The sequence below is a fragment of the Macrosteles quadrilineatus genome, unplaced genomic scaffold (genome assembly GCF_028750875.1).
Source record: "Macrosteles quadrilineatus isolate MER2022 unplaced genomic scaffold, UCM_ALF_1.0 Scaffold_7__1_contigs__length_78375512, whole genome shotgun sequence".
Taxonomy (NCBI): Eukaryota; Metazoa; Arthropoda; class Insecta; order Hemiptera; family Cicadellidae; genus Macrosteles; species Macrosteles quadrilineatus.
This window is the reverse complement of record NW_026542600.1, coordinates 45,018,537-45,037,313: the sequence shown is the minus strand read 5'-3', so window position 1 is coordinate 45,037,313 and position 18,777 is coordinate 45,018,537. Positions and strand designations below refer to the sequence as shown.

At 33.1% G+C, this 18,777-nt stretch overlaps 1 protein-coding gene across 11 annotated transcripts in view; it reads left to right on the top strand.

Annotated features, from left to right (window-relative positions):
* Window positions 1–18,770, top strand: part of LOC128997907 (nuclear protein MDM1) — a 105,605-nt gene extending 86,835 nt beyond the window's left edge. For 2 of the 11 annotated variants that reach the window (XM_054423728.1, XM_054423729.1), the window contains 3 exons: window positions 1,203–1,415; window positions 4,943–4,969; window positions 12,985–15,165. In XM_054423728.1, the coding sequence (XP_054279703.1) occupies window positions 1,203–1,415; window positions 4,943–4,969; window positions 12,985–13,175 (431 nt within the window). In that variant the 3' untranslated portion in view covers window positions 13,176–15,165. Of the gene's footprint in view, window positions 1–1,202; window positions 1,416–4,942; window positions 4,970–12,984; window positions 15,170–16,249; window positions 16,271–16,908 lie in introns of those variants that run through there. The other 9 variants (XM_054423723.1, XM_054423726.1, XM_054423725.1 and 6 more) reach the window with 9 other exon arrangements.
* Window positions 18,771–18,777: the final 7 nt, after the last annotated feature.

The following is an 18,777-nucleotide window of genomic DNA, read 5'->3' as shown; positions in this document are numbered from 1 at the left end:
TGTTAACATCTCCCACTATCATGGGGACATGATTATCGCCACCCGCCATTGCGGCTGAATCGTGATTTGTGAACATCTCCTGCTATCACAGGGACATGATTGTCACCCGCGATCGAGGCAAAATCTTCAAAGTTTATCGCCATCACGGGGACGTTGGTACTGTATCACCTTAAAAATATGGCTAATTTGAACCCTTATAAAGTTCATTACCGTACCATTGTGTTGATGTGTAAAAAATTAAAAATGTAAGAGCGCCCCTTCCTCAACAAGTTCCTGGATATGCCTCTGCTATTGATCGTTTTGAAAAGTTGAATGGAAATAAAAGCAATTTAAGACAAATATATGTTATAAAAAAATATGTGAAAAAAGAACAGAGAGGGGATCAGGGGTAGGATGGTGCTGGCGGCAGCACTCCACTCTACACACGCTGTAAATACAGTAAATACAAGAAACTACTTTGACCTTGAGCAATCATGTGCGCCGCTCCCATTCCTGAACCTCACCTCATAAATATTTTCTTAAGAGCCCTTTTCTTTGTATTGGCTAGACCACTATGCAAAATAAACTTTTTTTAATACTAAGGATAAAACAAATTACATAGCAACCTAAATTTTTCCGCCCCCCAATACTTGCTGCCAGGGGCAAACAACCCCCCCTGCCCCCCCCCCCCTCTATGGTACGGCCCTGTGTAGGTGTCATTGAGTTCTCTACATTTGTAAACAACAGTTTTCAAAACATTGTATATCACTTAAAGCTTGTTGGGTTTAGGTCTATTCTATCATTGTTCTTAGTATGAATATACTTTTATTAAATTGAAACTGTTTAAACTAAGTTATTGAATGGTTTCCACTTTTCAGTCAGCAAATGTAGGGAAAGTCCTCCTTACTTAGAAGGCCCATCCATTTTCACTTTCTAGACAGATAGTCCTACAGAATCTGGATGGGTTACAACCCACTAGGTTGTAGGATTATCATATAGCTAGAAGCTACTCGATGAGATTTGAATTCTTCCTCCAGGTTACAAGTTTTGTAATCTAAAAACTATAGCTAAGCCTGACGCTTAACTTATACAATGTTTTACACATTGGTTTAAGAACTAATGTGTGTCTTTGGGTCTTAATCCTTAAGTTTTTCATTTGACAGGTTTAGGATCGTTCTAAAAACCAATTATGAGTTTAGTTTCACAATAATTAATATTTTTAGAAGAACAAGCAACCAGCGAAGCAGAAACTGTGGAGAATGAGCCGGAAGAAACGGAACCAATAATTGACATGGAGCCGGTGGTGAAGTCCCCTCCAGAACCGACCAGAGTCAAATCTCCAGAACAGATTTTGATGCGTTCTCCCGAACCGGTTAACTGGACAGTTCCTCTGGACACTGGGAAAACCTTCACGGTCACACAAAATGTTCATGAAGGTAACAATACTTTAGTTTGTGTGATATGAATTATACATAAGTGTACCCCTATGTATAGAATTCCTCATACACCCGTGGTATAGTCTTCAGATTTATACTCCCATTGTATTTATTACACATAGGCCTACACAGTAGACTGCATTCTGTGAAACTAGTTTGTCCTAAATAATTACACTTGTAGCTTGGATTAATTTTAGCCTTAAAAATTAAGAGTTTTAGATCACCCCTTTTAATTATTTCATAAAATGTTAAAGATCTCTCAAAAGCTTTGTATATAAAAAAAGACTTATAAAAATTGGAAGGATGAAATATGTATATTCCTCTAATTTAACCCTCGAGCTGGCATGCACCCGATATCGGGTGATTTACGCCACGGTCAAAATGGCAGTCAGGGAAATCGCCGATTTTTGAATGAAAATGAATCTAATTTTACTTAATATAGTATTTATTCGGTTCAGAAATGAATAATCTGTCGATTGATGAGCATTTCAACTATTTGGACGCGACATTGTCATTATGATGCAGTCGCTTATTAGCGGCGTCTGTTGTTCCTTATTTCGCGTTGTGTTTGTTTAGTTTTGGTATTATACGTTTTATTTTTTATTGAAATGTGAGTTGATTTCACTTCAAGATGTCTGATCGTAACTACCGTGTCATAATCCTGGGATTCTGTAGGTCTGTAATATAACTTGAGTATTTTTAAAATTATTTCTTGTATGAAGTTAGACCTGAATGTTTCGCTTCAAGTATTCGTGTAGGTTGTACAACGAATATGTATATGGTAATAAAAACCATTATATGTATTTTTTTTAGGAACAAGGTACATGTATTATATACCTATAATTCTTTTCCTCATGAAATTGTGCACAATCTGTATATTTTTAAAAATTATTTTGAGTTCATTGATTTGTGTTATAATACGGAATATATATGCATATAAATAAAAAAAATTCCGCTTAGAAAATATTCAAGACATTTTTTTAAATTAAAATTTCATATCTAAAATTTATATAGTATTATTCCTTGTTTTTTGCTGAAAAAAATGATATATTTACAAACTTATTTACTGTATAAAAATGTTTTATAAAAAAGCACGACCCATAAAAAACCCTTGTCACAACAGCATAAAATATCCACCAGCTCGAGGGTTAATCTGACAAACATTATTCTATGGTTTTATTATATACTAGCGGTTAAACTAAGTAAGTAGTATACAGTGCCCTGACATAGTTGATTATTCTGCACGATTCAGTTTAGATTCTGAATTAAAATTAATAATTTTATTAGTATTCCAATTTTTTTATTTATTTTAAAACTATTATAACTTTTACTCCCAGCCTCTTACATACATAATCAAACGCATCCTTAAGAATGACGTAATAATATTTTCTTTGTAAATATATAGGCTATACTTGTAAATGAATATTTTCACCATGTACATTGCAGCAAATAACAAAAACACTGTGAATCTATCCTTTTGTGGAAGAAATAGAGTGGAACAACAACAAAACCTGTAAAAGATAAGAAAGGGTTATGTATTAGTTGGACGATTCCACGTTGCACTTATGTACTTCCATTTTAAACTTTAAAATGATTTTTTCTAAATTTTCTTACATTATAAAATACAACTATCTGGCCAGTAAGTGTGAGACATAACTATTTAAACGCTATGATATATGATAAAATCAGGTTTTTGTAAAATATCCATTTCTTTTTAATGTTTCATGTGTGTATATTTATTTGAAGTATTTTTTTTTTCCTGAAAGTATTCACAAATTAACTTTATTTTAAACCGTCAAGCTGATGCTGCAAAGAGAATTATGATTGGCAGATAAATCATTTCTCATATTTAATTCTCTAAGCAGTGAAGCAAGAGATTTTCTGATTTCAGGAACCCTCAATTCTACTTATTAACTATTATAAAATTAATAAAGTCTTTCTCAGTGTCTTATTAAAAAAATGAATGAAATTCAAATGAATGAAAGACTAGAAACCTTTGACTAATTTACAAACTTTCCTTAATAAAGGTGATAAACCTGAGTAATAGGATTGTGTAGGACATTATTTAATTCTTTATCCTCATATTTCTTCTTCTTCGGTCAGTAGGATTAACACTAGATCTAACAATCACTTTTTTGTAAAGGAATAGAGTTGAGCTAGCTTACCTGAGAAAATTAGAGACCAGGGGCTCATAGATAGACAACAAAAGAGACCAGGGGCTCATAGATAGACAGCAAAAGAACATGAAACATATCACTGATATTTCGTCCTAGTAGGACTTGGACAGAGAGCAGGTCAAAGAAAAATAATTGAGTATATAGGTCGACATTTGTCTCCAATGCCCTATAATTTATTAGTAAGCTAGCTGGTTAGGTGTACTTTACAAAAAAAAATCCTAACCAGCTAAGAAAACTAATTTAACTTGATAGCCTTGATATAATGATCAACTTAACTTCCAATTCAAACATGGTCCACATTCATAAATTATCAAAAACATACCTGTGATTTTTTAAATGTTCTTTTATAAGTGATGGCATGGGATGGATTCATTTAATCATGATCTATGTATATGTGCACAATAGATTATAATGTATGACTTTTTATTTAGCCATAAAACATAACTCTTTTCATCAAAATTAGAATTCAGAACTAGAAGGGAAACTATGTACACATACTACAATCTTAAACTACGTACTCTACTCAAGCTTACACGCCAGAATGTTACTACAATACTTTCATTATTACTCTTATAAATTTAAGAAAATTGTTTAAACTTCAGATTTAATTCTCACAACATCAAGTAAAAAGTATTGTTTCATTAAGTATTTTATTTACATATTTCACTCCTTACTTCAAATCACACCGTTTGAGAATTAAGATGTAAAGCATGACACCATTTCAATTATGTAAGTTGTTCAGCTAAATTACAAATTTTAATTTTTTCATTGAAGTTACAAATATCGGACATTGATAAAAAGTAAATACTAGAGTATTTTTGTACTTTATTCAAATTTACATACATATAAATTCCATAATATGTATAACATAACCGTGCGTGTTTGGATTCATAATTACATTATGTTTAGTTTTCAGATAATATTTACATTTTTCGTTTTCTGAGCAGTTTGATGTGAATCAATAATTTAGAATTTTTATAGCTGTACTAATCAAAGTGGATGTTTTTGTCAGTCTGATATATGTAATGTTGAAGTTAAGTATGGTTTTGTGGTGTATGGAGTGGTGGTGGTGTTTAGCATCACTGCCAAGATATGTTGATGTTTTCTTGTATGTGAAGCAATAAAAATCACACTACCTCTATTAAATAATGCCATTAATTTATACAATACGGTTTTTTAAATACATTTATATTTTAACCACCAGTAACAGTTAAAAAATCTAATATGATAAAAAAAGTGTTAGTAATAAATAAAATTAGCTAGTTGGATGTTATATGAAGATAATGTAATAAATTATGACAGTGTTGAGTATCTAAAGACAAACTTTTTGATATTTTTCTTTTTCTGTAGCCTTACCATATGTGAAGTTTTGCCGAGGTAATTAAATGATTCCATTTTAAAATATTACACACTTTGTGCCTGCATTAGATTCAAATCTCTTTGTTGCTTTTTGCTCTTATTTAGAATATTCATAAACAATTTTCAAATATTGAAATAAATGGTTTTATGGTTTTTAGAAATCCTTAGTAAATTCTTATCCAAGCCAACCACTATAACTATACTGTAAGACGGGTCAAAAAGAATTTCTTCAACGATGCATATTTTTGTAAACTATGAATAACATACCATTATATATTTTATTCTTTTTCATAAATGAACTTTTTTTATTGGGTGTTTTAAGGCTATGAACTTATATCCAGAGCCGGCTATAGGTATGTGCGAATGGTGCAACGCCTCAAGCTGCCTCGCATGGGGCAAAATACAAAGAAGGAAAAAACTGTAAATTGTAAGACATAATCACGGTTCTGAGGATGTTGGTGTTGCCGCATAGACAGAAAAACGTATAACAACAGTATAACGTTTTTACTCATTTAGTAATTACTTTAACTAAAAAATCTCAAAAGTCCAATTATTATTAATTATTATTAATTATTATTATTAATTAATTAATTATTATTATTAATTAATTAATTATTATTATTAATTAATTAATTATTATTATTAATTAATTAATTATTATTATTATTATTATTAATTATTATTTAGAATGGTTGTTTCATGCTAGAATACTTTAGCTAGGAGTATTTTAAAGCATAATTAATATCATGGCAAAACAATATCAAGAAAAAATACCACACAAAAATCACAGCTAGCTCTGTTACTCCTGTTGTCCATATTTTTCTGCGTGTCAGCTTGCCAGTCATCAGCAGCTTCTTCCCACCACATGGAATTATTTTAGTTTAAAAGCTGCTCACTAAGTGTCTCCTTTCATTAGTCATAAAAACAGAGTTTTTGTAAAAAACACATATTTAAATAATGGTTGCTGGTCTTCCGAGTGTTCCTTTGTTTTTAATGATGGACTACTTAGGCCTTTTGAGCAGCTGTGAAAACTGATTCAAAATAATTTTGAGCTGCTGTGTAAAAAGAAATCTGTGACCACCCGGCCAATTGGCTACTTAGAAACCTAAATAGCGATGTAAACCCCTATAGGGTTGACACTATCTCTGTTACACTTAAGTACTATGATAGAGGGTTTAACTTATCTACACCACACACACCAGACAATAGGGCAACTATGCTAGAGACCGCTCATCTCTGCCACACCTTAGGTGATAGGCAACTATGCTAGAGACTGCTCATCTCTGCCACACCTTAGGTGATAGGCAACTATGCTAGAGGCTGCTCATCATCATCTCTGCCACACCTTAGGTGATAGGCAACTATGCTAGAGACCACTCATCTCTGCCACACCTTAGGTGATAGGCAACTATGCTAGAGACCACTCATCTCTGCCACACCTTAGGTGATAGGCAACTATGCTAGAGGCTGCTCATCATCATCTCTGCCACACCTTAGGTGATAGGCAACTATGCTAGAGACCACTCATCTCTGCCACACCTTAGGTGATAGGCAACTATGCTAGAGACCACTCATCTCTGCCACACCTTAGGTGATAGGCAACTATGCTAGAGGCCACTCATCTCTGCCACACCTTAGGTGATAGGCAACTATGCTAGAGACCACTCATCTCTGCCACACCTTAGGTGATAGGCAACTATGCTAGAGGCCACTCATCTCTGCCACACCTTAGGTGATAGGCAACTATGCTAGAGGCTGCTCATCATCATCTCTGCCACACCTTAGGTGATAGGCAACTATGCTAGAGACCACTCATCTCTGCCACACCTTAGGTGATAGGCAACTATGCTAGAGACCACTCATCTCTGCCACACCTTAGGTGATAGGCAACTATGCTAGAGGCTGCTCATCATCATCTCTGCCACACCTTAGGTGATAGGCAACTATGCTAGAGACCACTCATCTCTGCCACACCTTAGGTGATAGGCAACTATGCTAGAGACCACTCATCTCTGCCACACCTTAGGTGATAGGCAACTATGCTAGAGACCACTCATCTCTGCCACACCTTAGGTGATAGGCAACTATGCTAGAGACCACTCATCTCTGCCACACCTTAGGTGATAGGCAACTATGCTAGAGGCTGCTCATCATCATCTCTGCCACACCTTAGGTGATAGGCAACTATGCTAGAGACCGCTCATCTCTGCCACACCTTAGGTGATAGGCAACTATGCTAGAGACCACTCATCTCTGCCACACCTTAGGTGATAGGCAACTATGCTAGAGGCTGCTCATCATCATCTCTGCCACACCTTAGGTGATAGGCAACTATGCTAGAGACCACTCATCTCTGCCACACCTTAGGTGATAGACAACTATGCTTGAGATTTTTATACTATATCTGCCATAACTTACAGGACAAGGCAACTATGCTAGATACTGCTCATCATCCTCTCTGCCACACCTTAGGTGATATCCAACTATGCTTGAGATTTTTATACTATATCTGCCATAACTTAGGGGACAAGGCAACTATGCTAGATACCGCTCATCATCATCTCTGCCACACCTTAGGTGATAGACAACTATGCTTGAGATTTTTATACTATATCTGCCATAACTTACGGGACAAGGCAACTATGCTAGATACCGCTCATCATCCTCTCTGCCACACTTTAGGTGATAGACAACGATGCTTAAAGTTTTTATACTACATCTGCCATAACTTAGGGGACAAGGCAACTATGCTAGAAAACGTGCATCATCATCTCTGCCACCAAAAAATGGGACAAGAATATGACTCAATAATTTGATCTTTGATACTTTATTAACAAAAGATGTTTTTAAGCATGTCAGAGTTTACATTGTTTTAATTAGTTAAGAAAGACAGATTTTTCTAATTGAATTTTTTTATCATTTGAGAATAACTCTCACCTATTTTGATCCGTCCAAATTTTAAAATAAAATGACCAAATATATTGTCGAAGGAAACACTTTTTTAAACATAATTTACATGAAGGTGCTACATGCACTGCACAATGGAAACGTGAATGACACACCTATATGAACTTTTCTACTCACCCACAAAACAAAAGTAATGATAAAGTGCAGTCAGGATTATGAAAAACAAACTGTGTTAATGTTGTGAGATTGAGTTGTGTCTGGACACTCATATTTAGACCATATATAATTCTTTTTAAACTCATATCTTATATTATAATAACAAATTCATGTTTATGTAAGTTCTACTTTATGTTTTGGTAAAAAGTTTTTAAAATTTAATTTAGTACCGTAGTGAAAGTGTATACAAAATCATAGATTTAGTACAAACTTTAGAACAAACTGTAGATTTGCATTCAATTTCTTATTAACATTAAGCCAAAGCCAAGAAAACAAATGGTAGTTTCTAAGTTGTGGTTGAAAGACGAGTTTTATAAGGGTCTTTAAACCCTAAAAATGAGACAAAAACTAAAAAAATTATCAAAGTTTTTAAAAATAGCCAAAGGCATACTCTTGGAATGATAAAGGTAAAATTATCAGATGTATCAGAAATAGTTAAAGTGCATCTAGAGATCACAGTGTGAATTTAGTCTAGAATGCAGGGCCATTCATTGTTTCATTTTTTGTCTGTTTTGGCAATTTGCTTCCCTCTTCAGGTATTCATCTTATCTGCCTTCACAGTTGGTCCTTAAGTCTGTACTTAACAGCAATCCACCCAAATCTACTAGTAAGGTATCCGTCATCAACCAGAAATTAAAAAATGTAAAGTTTCAATTCAGATTTTAAACTATAAGACCTCTTTGCTATTGCTTACTATAATGGAAATGTCCATGTGTTAATGAAAATACAAAATAAAATGAAGATCCACACTTTAAAGAATCAGATATGAGTGAGATTCTGCTATAAGTTTAATGTTAAAATTTGGAAAATTTCACATTTCATCATTCATTTTGTGTATAGAAGCTTTGTTGCATGATTATTGTCAAATGCTTGTATTTACTCATACACAACGTTGTAGAGTAGACAGTTTAATTTTGCCATATTTTGTTGTAGCTATGTATAGAAATTATCAATGTAATACTAGATGTTGTATCATTAGTAAAATTTTATTTTAGATTTTTTTATTGTTTCAAAATGAAGGCAAATAACATAAGCCTAAATATACTCACACTTTGTATAAAAAGCTGTAAGGAAACATTTTCCCTGACAAATATTGAAAGAAAAGTTTTCACATTTTACAGTGTATCTCAAGTTTTAAGTTAACGGGTTTTGTAACTTTATGTTTTCATTTAAAATCTATGAGAACTAGAGCCCTGAATTGTAACAAAACAGTGTAATATTTTGGCTAACTTTATTAAAATTTTTACAACATTTTAAACAGTCCAATTTGTTTATGTGATCGACATTTTAGACATCTTAACACGGGGGGGAAATGATAATGGTTGGAGTATTATCTGTAAAATATTTAGTAGGCCTACTGTAGAATGTGTCACACATGCGCCTCAGTTAAACATGATAGATGACTACTGGTATGTAGTACATTAGCTGTGATCATTGTAAACACACATTGTGTATTCCATTCGAGCAGTTCCTGTGCTCATTAAATCCTAATTCTTAATCTATGTTTTGAGATATTGTCTGCTGAAAACAGTATCACCAAACCAAAGCGATGGGCCAAATATTTAACTGAACTTATATCAAATTTTGGTTTTGTAATTATTTTACTTTGGAAATCAACGGTTTGATATCTTCCTAAATCAAATGAGTTTTTTGAGATATTTTGAACAGTAGATATTGTTTTTAAGCTAGTAAATTCCCGGTTATCCGAGTCTCGGTTAACCGAGCCAGTCATTATAAAATAACAAACATAAATAATGGTCTTAATAGCGAGACAACTACAGGGAGCCGCAATGTTTATTTGTTTAACAAGCGCGGTTGAGCCGTTGGCGTCTCTACTGGCTGTTGCTAGGTTGAGCTGTCGATCCATAACACGCGAATATGCAGATGAACAATTAATCCTAGAACTACAGTAGCTCCTGAGATTTTTACTGCGTGTTGCTAGGTCGAGCACTCTATGAATTATCAGGGCACTCAAAACCCGCTTATTTTCATATACACCTGATATTTTTAGTCTCAGGCTCTAAACTCGCGCTGTTGGTTGGTGTTAGTGGTAGGTACTCGTGCTAGTCATGGTTGTGTTGGTGTGTTTTTTTTGCCAATTTAATTGATTGTTTATCATTTATTGTTGCTGATTGAGTATCGATTGTTGTTGATTTTTATTGTTGCTATGAGTGGAAAACAGAAGAGAGTTGTAGTTTCTCTTGAAACCAAATTTAATGCTATTAAACGATTTGACAATGATTAAAAAGGTGGCTGTTGATTTTGGGATTGGGGAAGTGACTGTTGGCAATTGGTGACGAAAACGTGAAGAAATAAAAAAATATTTTAACAAAAGTGTGAGTAGGCCTAGAGGTGATGTTCGTAGTTGAAATACTTTGAAGAAGGTTAACTATTAAGCAGACGTCTTTTAGCACTTCTTTTTGGTTCTCCCAGCTTCCGTCGGGCGCATTGATTTTCAAACACCAAAGGGCGCTCACGGAATTTACCTCCGGGAGTACAAAAACTATACAATGATGAGTAAAAAATAGCAATAAAACTGTAAGAAAAACATTTTTTATGAGTTATTTCACTATTACTCAAGTTGTATATAAAATAGAAAATGTTATAATAAACAATAAAAATACGTAAGTGTTGTGGATAAAAAAAATTACTTTTTGTTCATATACACTACTATCGTATAAAATAAAAAATTAAAACTGTAATAGTGTATGACACAAAAACACCTACGGTCTAATGAAAAAAATCATTTTTTACATAGACAACCCATTTTTTTTTAAAACTTAGACAAAATTGCATTAATCTATGACATAAAAACACCTATGGTCTTATGACAAAAATTATTTCATACATGGTCAACTTATTTCGTCAAAGCTCCTAGAAAAAAATGCAATAGTATATGAAATAAAACAACTATGGTCTAATGAAAAAAAAATCATTTGTTAGAGGACTACTCATTTTGTCAAAGCTCTTTTTCCAAAAAAAAAAGTTCCTGAACAAACACACCAGTAGGTCTTTCCAATAAATGTTGTTCCCTGTCCTCCCTATCTACACTAGCGAACAATCGTGCAATTTCTTCTTCTTCATTAATTTTATAATATCGCAAAATAAGGTCAAACACAAGGGCACACACGAAACTAGGCTCGGGAAACCCGTTACATCAAAGGGCCCTCACGGAACTACTTCCAGTAGTGACGCGAATCACTCCCCAAGGTAAACTGACAAATGGGAAAGGGTTAAGAGTAGCTGAAACCAATTCCGCGAGGTGCGTGCCCTATGGAAGGCAAGTGGTTTTTTCTCACCCTGATGCCCAAGAACTGTGCAGTGGTGATATTAGGGCAATCTTTCTACCCCCTAATGTTACCTCGCTTATACAACAGCTAGACCAAGAGGTTCTAGAAGCTATGAAGAGGAACTACAGGCTAAGGCTTCTACAGATGTTGATTACAAAGTTAGATGAAGGAATTACTGTTAAGGACGCCTTTCAAAAAATCCTCACTAAAATCAAACGATGTGGAAGAATTTATTTGGCATAGATGGACCACCATCTAAAATAATAAATATTGATTTCTTCTGCTCTTGTTAATTTAAAAAACTATCTTCACTTTTGTGGCTAATGTTGAGCTAAAATAACCTGAGTTATAAAAATTAATAATATTCAAGTTGCCTAGTTCTTTAAATTTACCATCCATACAGGGTAAATTTAAAGTCCCTTCCCCCTACTTTTTTTTAAACAGTATAAGTTGCAATGTTTAAACTCCGTACATCTTTGTTGGACCTAAATATCCTGTTTTTCATGGGTTCATTGACTCTCCACCTCCAATGGGGGACAGTCCACGAGGAGTAAGCCGAGATTCTTAAATATGCATATGTTGACATGTGTACAGCAAATCAAAGGTCTCTGTTAGTAGAATACAATGCCGCAAACTGGACCTCAAATGGACAATCAAGTCAAAAATGACAGCTGTTCAATATCAATATCAGTAAATAGAAAATTGGACACATGTCAGCTAATGAGATAGTACTTGTTGATCTGATATAACATTAATAAATGCCCTTGATAATCCAACAGGTGAGGGCCAGGAGAGTGTCAGATATTATCAACATTTGTTATGGGAATATTGGATTTTTCATCATGCATTTGATCAAGATTAAATACCATTTTTATAATGAAGTAACAATTAAGCATTTAGGACAGTATAAGAACACAATAAAGTTAATAAAAAGAACCAAACAGTACATACTTGTAATTTATTAAAACTTGGCTACACAATGATAATATGAATTAAATTAAGGAAGGAGGGGAATTCATATTGCTACAGATATGTTTTTATTCACCAATCATCGAAGACTACTGAGTACATCGGATTTCAAAGTGTCAAGTTATTGATGAACAAGAGAACTGGAACCAAGTCAATTGAATATCTCCACCAAACAACAAACAACATTGCAAATGACATAATTTTGGCCATTTTAGGCAATTGAGATTTTTAAAGAGCAACAATGCAAATGACTATACTGCATGGGATTTTTGTTTTTAAAAATAGAAAAGTTTGCAGCACTTACAAGCGATTGAACTAACCATGTTGAACTAACTATGTAAGCCATGGGAAACTATGTTGGCATTGGCGCAGCCAAAAAGTTTTTGTGTTTTCTGAAAATATTCACTTTTGTCACTTGAAACGTTTTTCAACAGAGCTATACAATTGATCCACCTCCACTAAGTTGTAAAATAAAATTTGTAATCAAATCATTGAACTGACCTTAAACTCGTTGTTGATATACATTTGAGAACTTTTTGTCTTTGAGAATCTTGATGAACTTATTGTCAATTTTTGTTTAATGGATTTTTATTGGATTGTTTAAGAATAACTTGTTCAAGAATGAACTTAAGTGATTTAACTTTGTTTTAGGAGACCTGATAACAAGGCCACACAGCGAAATAAAAGCTTGGACCCCCCCAGCTGCGCCCCCCCTGGCTCCCCAGTCTGCTCCCCCCCAACTGCCAGAGCCTGAAGGTGAGCCTAACAGCCCCCCTCCGGATAAAACTGACTTGTTTGAACCAGAACTGTCTGTGCCTCTTCAACAACCTGTTACAGTTTAACTTTAGCACTAAACAAAAATGTTTTCCATAGTATTTATTTTAGCCTTTGTATTGAATAGGAATGAGATTTTTAAATGCAAATGTCTGGTCTAGATGAAGAGTATTTAAGCATTTAAAACTTGAAAAATGATTGCTTGGTCGAAATATTATAATGAATTGGTCAAGTTCTTTTAAAATTGCCATCATAAAGAAATGATTTTAGAAGTACAGTTTGGGGCAATGAGAACTATACAATTTATTTTAGCCCCCAGATGATAAATATTGCAACAATGAGGGAACACCTGTGCTCATAAACAAAATTTAACGATACCATTTTATTAAACACGGCGTTTTGAAACATCGTGCTTTTGCTGTGGAAACGGTTTTTAAGAATAATAATTCTTTTATAAAAACACAGAGATTGTATAGGAAGTATTACAATATTCATCAATATTGATCATTTAGATGAACGGTGTCAACCCAAAAAAAGTGTGGTGAAAGCCATAAACCTGTTCACACACCGGCCAATGTGGAGAGGGTACGAACCACAGTCAGTTAAAGTCTAAAGAGGTCTACCAGGAAGCAGTCCTTGGCACTTCAAGTTTCTAGGAGATTTCTTGGAAGGATCTTGCATCAAGATCTCCATTTCTACCTGTAAAAGATACAAGTCGTGCAAGAACTTAATGAACCAAACAGATACAAAGCAGCTCTACTTCCAGCAGGATTGAACCACTGCCCTCACAGCCATGAACACACTAAGAGACAATTTTGAAGGTTGTTTTTGATCTCAAGATTTGGTGACATATCCTGGCCAGCTTGATTTCCAGATCTGTCCATGTGTGATTCATTTTCATGGGGCTACTTAAAGTATAAGGTTTTTCAAAGTCGGCCCAGGGACCTGCTCGAAATCAGACAGAGAATTGCTGAAGAAGTTCAAGCGATTCATCAAGAAATACTTGAAAGTGTATTCGACAGTTTTTTTAAGCGACTCGAAGAATGTCAACATTTTCAAGGAAGTCACTTGAAGGGTGTTGTTTTCAAGATATGAAATAATGACTTATCCAGGACAAAATGGTAGATTACCTTTGTTTTGATGGGTTTTTTTTATCTGTAGTGTAAGAATTGTAGGTTTTGTGTTGTATAGTTCTCGTTGCCCCACCATGTATAAGAAGCACAAGGGTTTACATCGTACCAAAACCGATAAAACCCCTGGATAAAATGTTAAAACTTGGCTTTAAATTTCATCATCTAAAAAACTTGACTGTAAATAATTCTTTGCAGTTTATGAAACTTAAATCTATGACAAAGAATGTACTTGATAAATGGGCTACAAAAACACCCATTGCATAAATAAAGTACAAATTTTCTCATCAAACTGCTGTTTTAATCACTTTTTTGTAAAATTACTTTTTTAGAAGTAGAAGCACAGATGAAATAATAATAAATTAGACTTGTTTTGTCAATGGTATACGTAATATATGTGAGCCAACATAATGAATAATCTGAACCTCTCCTTGAGTGTTGTTTACAAATATATATTGCCCAATAATTCTCCAGTTCACTTTTATCAATCATAGAAATCTGCAGTGTTTTTCTTTTCTAATAAGTTTCAAGCAATTTAATTTAAATTTTATGAGATACCATTATTTGCTTATTCAGTGGAACTTAAGCGACAAACTTATTTATTATACAGTATATTGGACAATTTGAAAATAATAATCACGAATAATTAATTTGATGCAGATCAAAGTCCTCAAATAATTTTCTACCTATGACCAATAATAGTATTTATTTTAGCTGTGGTTTGAGATTCTTTTTTTTCTATCTAAACTGTTTCAAGCAAGAACTAAATTAGATGTCATAGTAGTGAAATCTATATAGTAAGTAAATACAATGGCATATTATATATTTTATCTATGTTATAGTATTATACGAATAATCTTAGAAAATGTGTTTTTATTTGCCTTTAGGTAAAAATTCTGTAAATTTGAAAATTGTTTCAGTAGTTATTAACATAATATTTTCTAACAAAAATCCTGTTAACTGATCTTCCAAGAGTAAATAGTGTTAGGGGGGTTTTAAGGGGAATACTTTACCTATGGGATTCTTTTGATGAATATATAAATAGTTGTCTGTATTTCTTACTTAAAGAGGCCTTGGAGCACATTTGCTATATCGTTTCAGTTATGTACTATACTTATTGGAAAACACACAACTCTAAGATTAGAAGTATCAAGAATCACTAATTTTGATTTGGTTTTCTCTTTAAATAATTTGAAAACCAGCTAAATCCTTTTCTTCTATCATGGTATCTAATACGCTGATGAACAACAGAACTGTATTCAAGTCAATTGAATATCTCCACCTAATTAGCTTGAGTGCAGGGAGTGTAGTATTGTACATATCCTATGTAATGATTCATTATCTGTAAATTGATTTCATTTCATGCATTATTGAGTTTAATATATTGATCACTGAGGTAATAATGAGATGAGGTTAACAATAAATAACCTAACAGAATATTACAATCATTTTTACACTAGACTTAAGGTAAAGCTCTACATGTATTAGAAAAAACACTAGCATGTTTGAATTTAAAGACCGTGTGGTAGGAAGCCAATTAAAAAGGAAAGTTCGGAAACTCTGTACACAAAGTGGGTGCAAAGGGATGGAAAGACAAGGAATTAAACTGAAAGCTTATCAATGCTACATTTGAGAATACGGGATGCGTGTTTCCCTGTATTTGTAAATACTTTCTGCACAGGGCCTCTAAACTTGTCTATGAATTAAAAATGTACAAGAAAGATAATTTGGAATGACAAGTTACCAAATTTAAGTTGTGTGAAAATAATGTAATTTTAAACTGTTAGTGTATTAACCCCTTCACCTCATCCTTTGGTGGATAAGTTTATTGATAACTGTAAAGAAGTGGGGACAATAGTAACAGTCAGAAGAAATTAAATCTAAGTTTTAACGTTGGATTAAGTTTTTATTTTGGTTTTATATTGTACGATGTGAATATTAGTCATAAAAACAACAATGTATAATCTGCAAAGAATTGTACATATTTTCTTCATGTTTACGCTGCCTTAAAGGATGACCACAGAAAAGTGATGGTAAGTATAGCCTTAATGATAAGTAGTTTTACTTACCTTAAATGGTAGAAAATCTAACCCTCATAAGCAGTTCTCAGTTGTATTGTTTTACTCATACAATCAAGGGATGATGATTAAAGTCTTTTTAAATCCATGATTTGAAAAAGCTAACCTTTGTTTTTGATTATTTATTCAAATAATCAAGTAACTAATCATGTAATGTTGTCTTCAATAAAAAAAAAATCCATTAAATTTAAAATTGATTACTGTAAACCTCACTGCCATTAAAAATTAAGGTTTTATGTTAATACAATACACAAATCTATTGACAAATTCGTTGGTCTATTATATTTTAAAACTTTGTAGCTTTGACTACAGAGAATATAAAAGTCACAGGAATACATAGAATAAAACAAATAAAATTTGTATATACTCCTTGTTTTTCTAAGTACATTAGGTAGTTTGGTTACTTTTCTGTAAAGCTCCAAACTCGAGTGTCTAAACTTTTTCCTCGACAGAAGGATGGCCTGCAGGGTGTGCAACAAGAACCCTTCCCCACCACTGTCGTTTTTGTTATTTTGTACAGTCATCTCAATAGTTGATCGCCTCTAGTGTCTAGTGTTGGTGTCTAAATTGTTTTCTATGTGTCTAAACTTCAGGCTGCAAATCCCCTGACGAGAGGCCCAGTAGTAGCGGAGGGTTGTCCCCCACCTCCGGCAAGTCTTCAGTCTCCGAGGTTATGGATATCGCTCGATCCAGGTTCGAAAAATTTTGGGGTGGGAAGCAGCCCGAGCCATTGGAAAATGAAGGAGTGGTATAGGGAAACCCATAAACTATTTAGATTGTGAATAATTAATTGTTCTATTTTTATTTATTTTTGTTGTAATTTTAAGTTGATATGTTATTTGAAAACTTTGGCCACAGTTAGATTTCAGAGTTGTTTTAAACAATTACTGTTTATCATTATTACTATATACAAGTTTGTTAAACTGTTTATTATATTCTAAAATATCAAACACTTTGTAGATAGAAATTGTTAAACATCTTATATCAAAACAATGGATTTTTATTTATATCTGATAAAATTGTTTTCACCAAATATTAAATGTTTAAATTTCCGTTAATGAATAAAACTCGCTATTTGATCATGTTGTACATCCATCAGTAATGTACAATGTAATGTCAATGTAATGTCAATGTTTAGATTTTAACAACTCTACTGGTAAACCTTGACAGATAACAAAGAATCACTTCAATCAATAATCACTAATCAGAATTAATAATAACTTTTGATCCATTTTTGACAAAAGAAGCTGAACTTACATTTTTATATTGGACTACTTTTACACTAAAATTAAATCTTATTTTGACTTGTTTGGACGACAAATCAATCTACCGTTTTAGGTATTTTATTCACAACCTCAAAGTCACGTTTATGCTCCTATCAAAACTAAAAGTTTACCTCAATTTGTAATAATGGAAATTTCTCTCAATGATGAGACTCTGAGCCAAAGTTTTTTCATAACTTCTTTGTAAGTCTGCTTGGGATATGTAAGCTGTAGTCGTATCATCTATGTCCATACCAGATACGTATAATGAACATCACTTCAACATTCAAGCTTAGCCTTTCTTCAGTTCTGCTTAGTGCTAACTGCTTAAGTTGTTTGTGTATTTATAAAAGATTGTAAGTTTTCGTACAAGAGTTTAATTAGGTAACTAAGATGTTCGTTTATTCAAGGTAACTAAATTTGACTATAAGAAAGTTTGACGGTTTTAAAATCTTATGTAAATTTTTACACGGCTTTGATACGGAAGCAAAATCATGGTATGTTGATAAAAAGTTATTTGAAAAAGAATTGAGATATTTAATATAAAATGGAACGTTGTTTTTAACATAGTCTATTTAGCTGATAATTTTGATATCCTTTGTGAGTTAGGAATATTTTTCGTATGTTAAAAGGGTAAACAGTGTGTGTGGTTACGGTTATGATTATGATAGATCGCTAAACAGTAGTTATGTTAAAGTCGTGCCTAGAGTGGGAATGGGATAAAGCCAGGGTTGTACTAGACTATTGCTAGTTTCTTAATGTTTGAATTGATCATTTTATAATAAGACTGTACGATTTTTATAGAACACTGAATTCTACTGTAGGTATTACAATATTATAGTTTATACTATTCTGATCGGATTTGTTGTGTTTCTGTTGCTATCGATAGACAATATGCTTTATATTGTTGTCATCCATGGATCACTTGCTACAGATTGTATACACGATACATGTTGATTGTAACTTGAAAATTCACTGTCACAACAGCTTATAGATACGAAAGTTATCATATTTCGTTGTTAAAAAATCCTATTTAACATAAACTGTGTTACATAATTATATGTCATTAATATATTTGATCGTGGTAAATAAAAGTTATATTTGCTAAAGTTAATTGAATAGAAAGTTCTATTTGTTTGTGTAGAACTATATCGAGTCTTTTAATTTTAATGAAAATAAATGCAAAATATTAATGAGAAT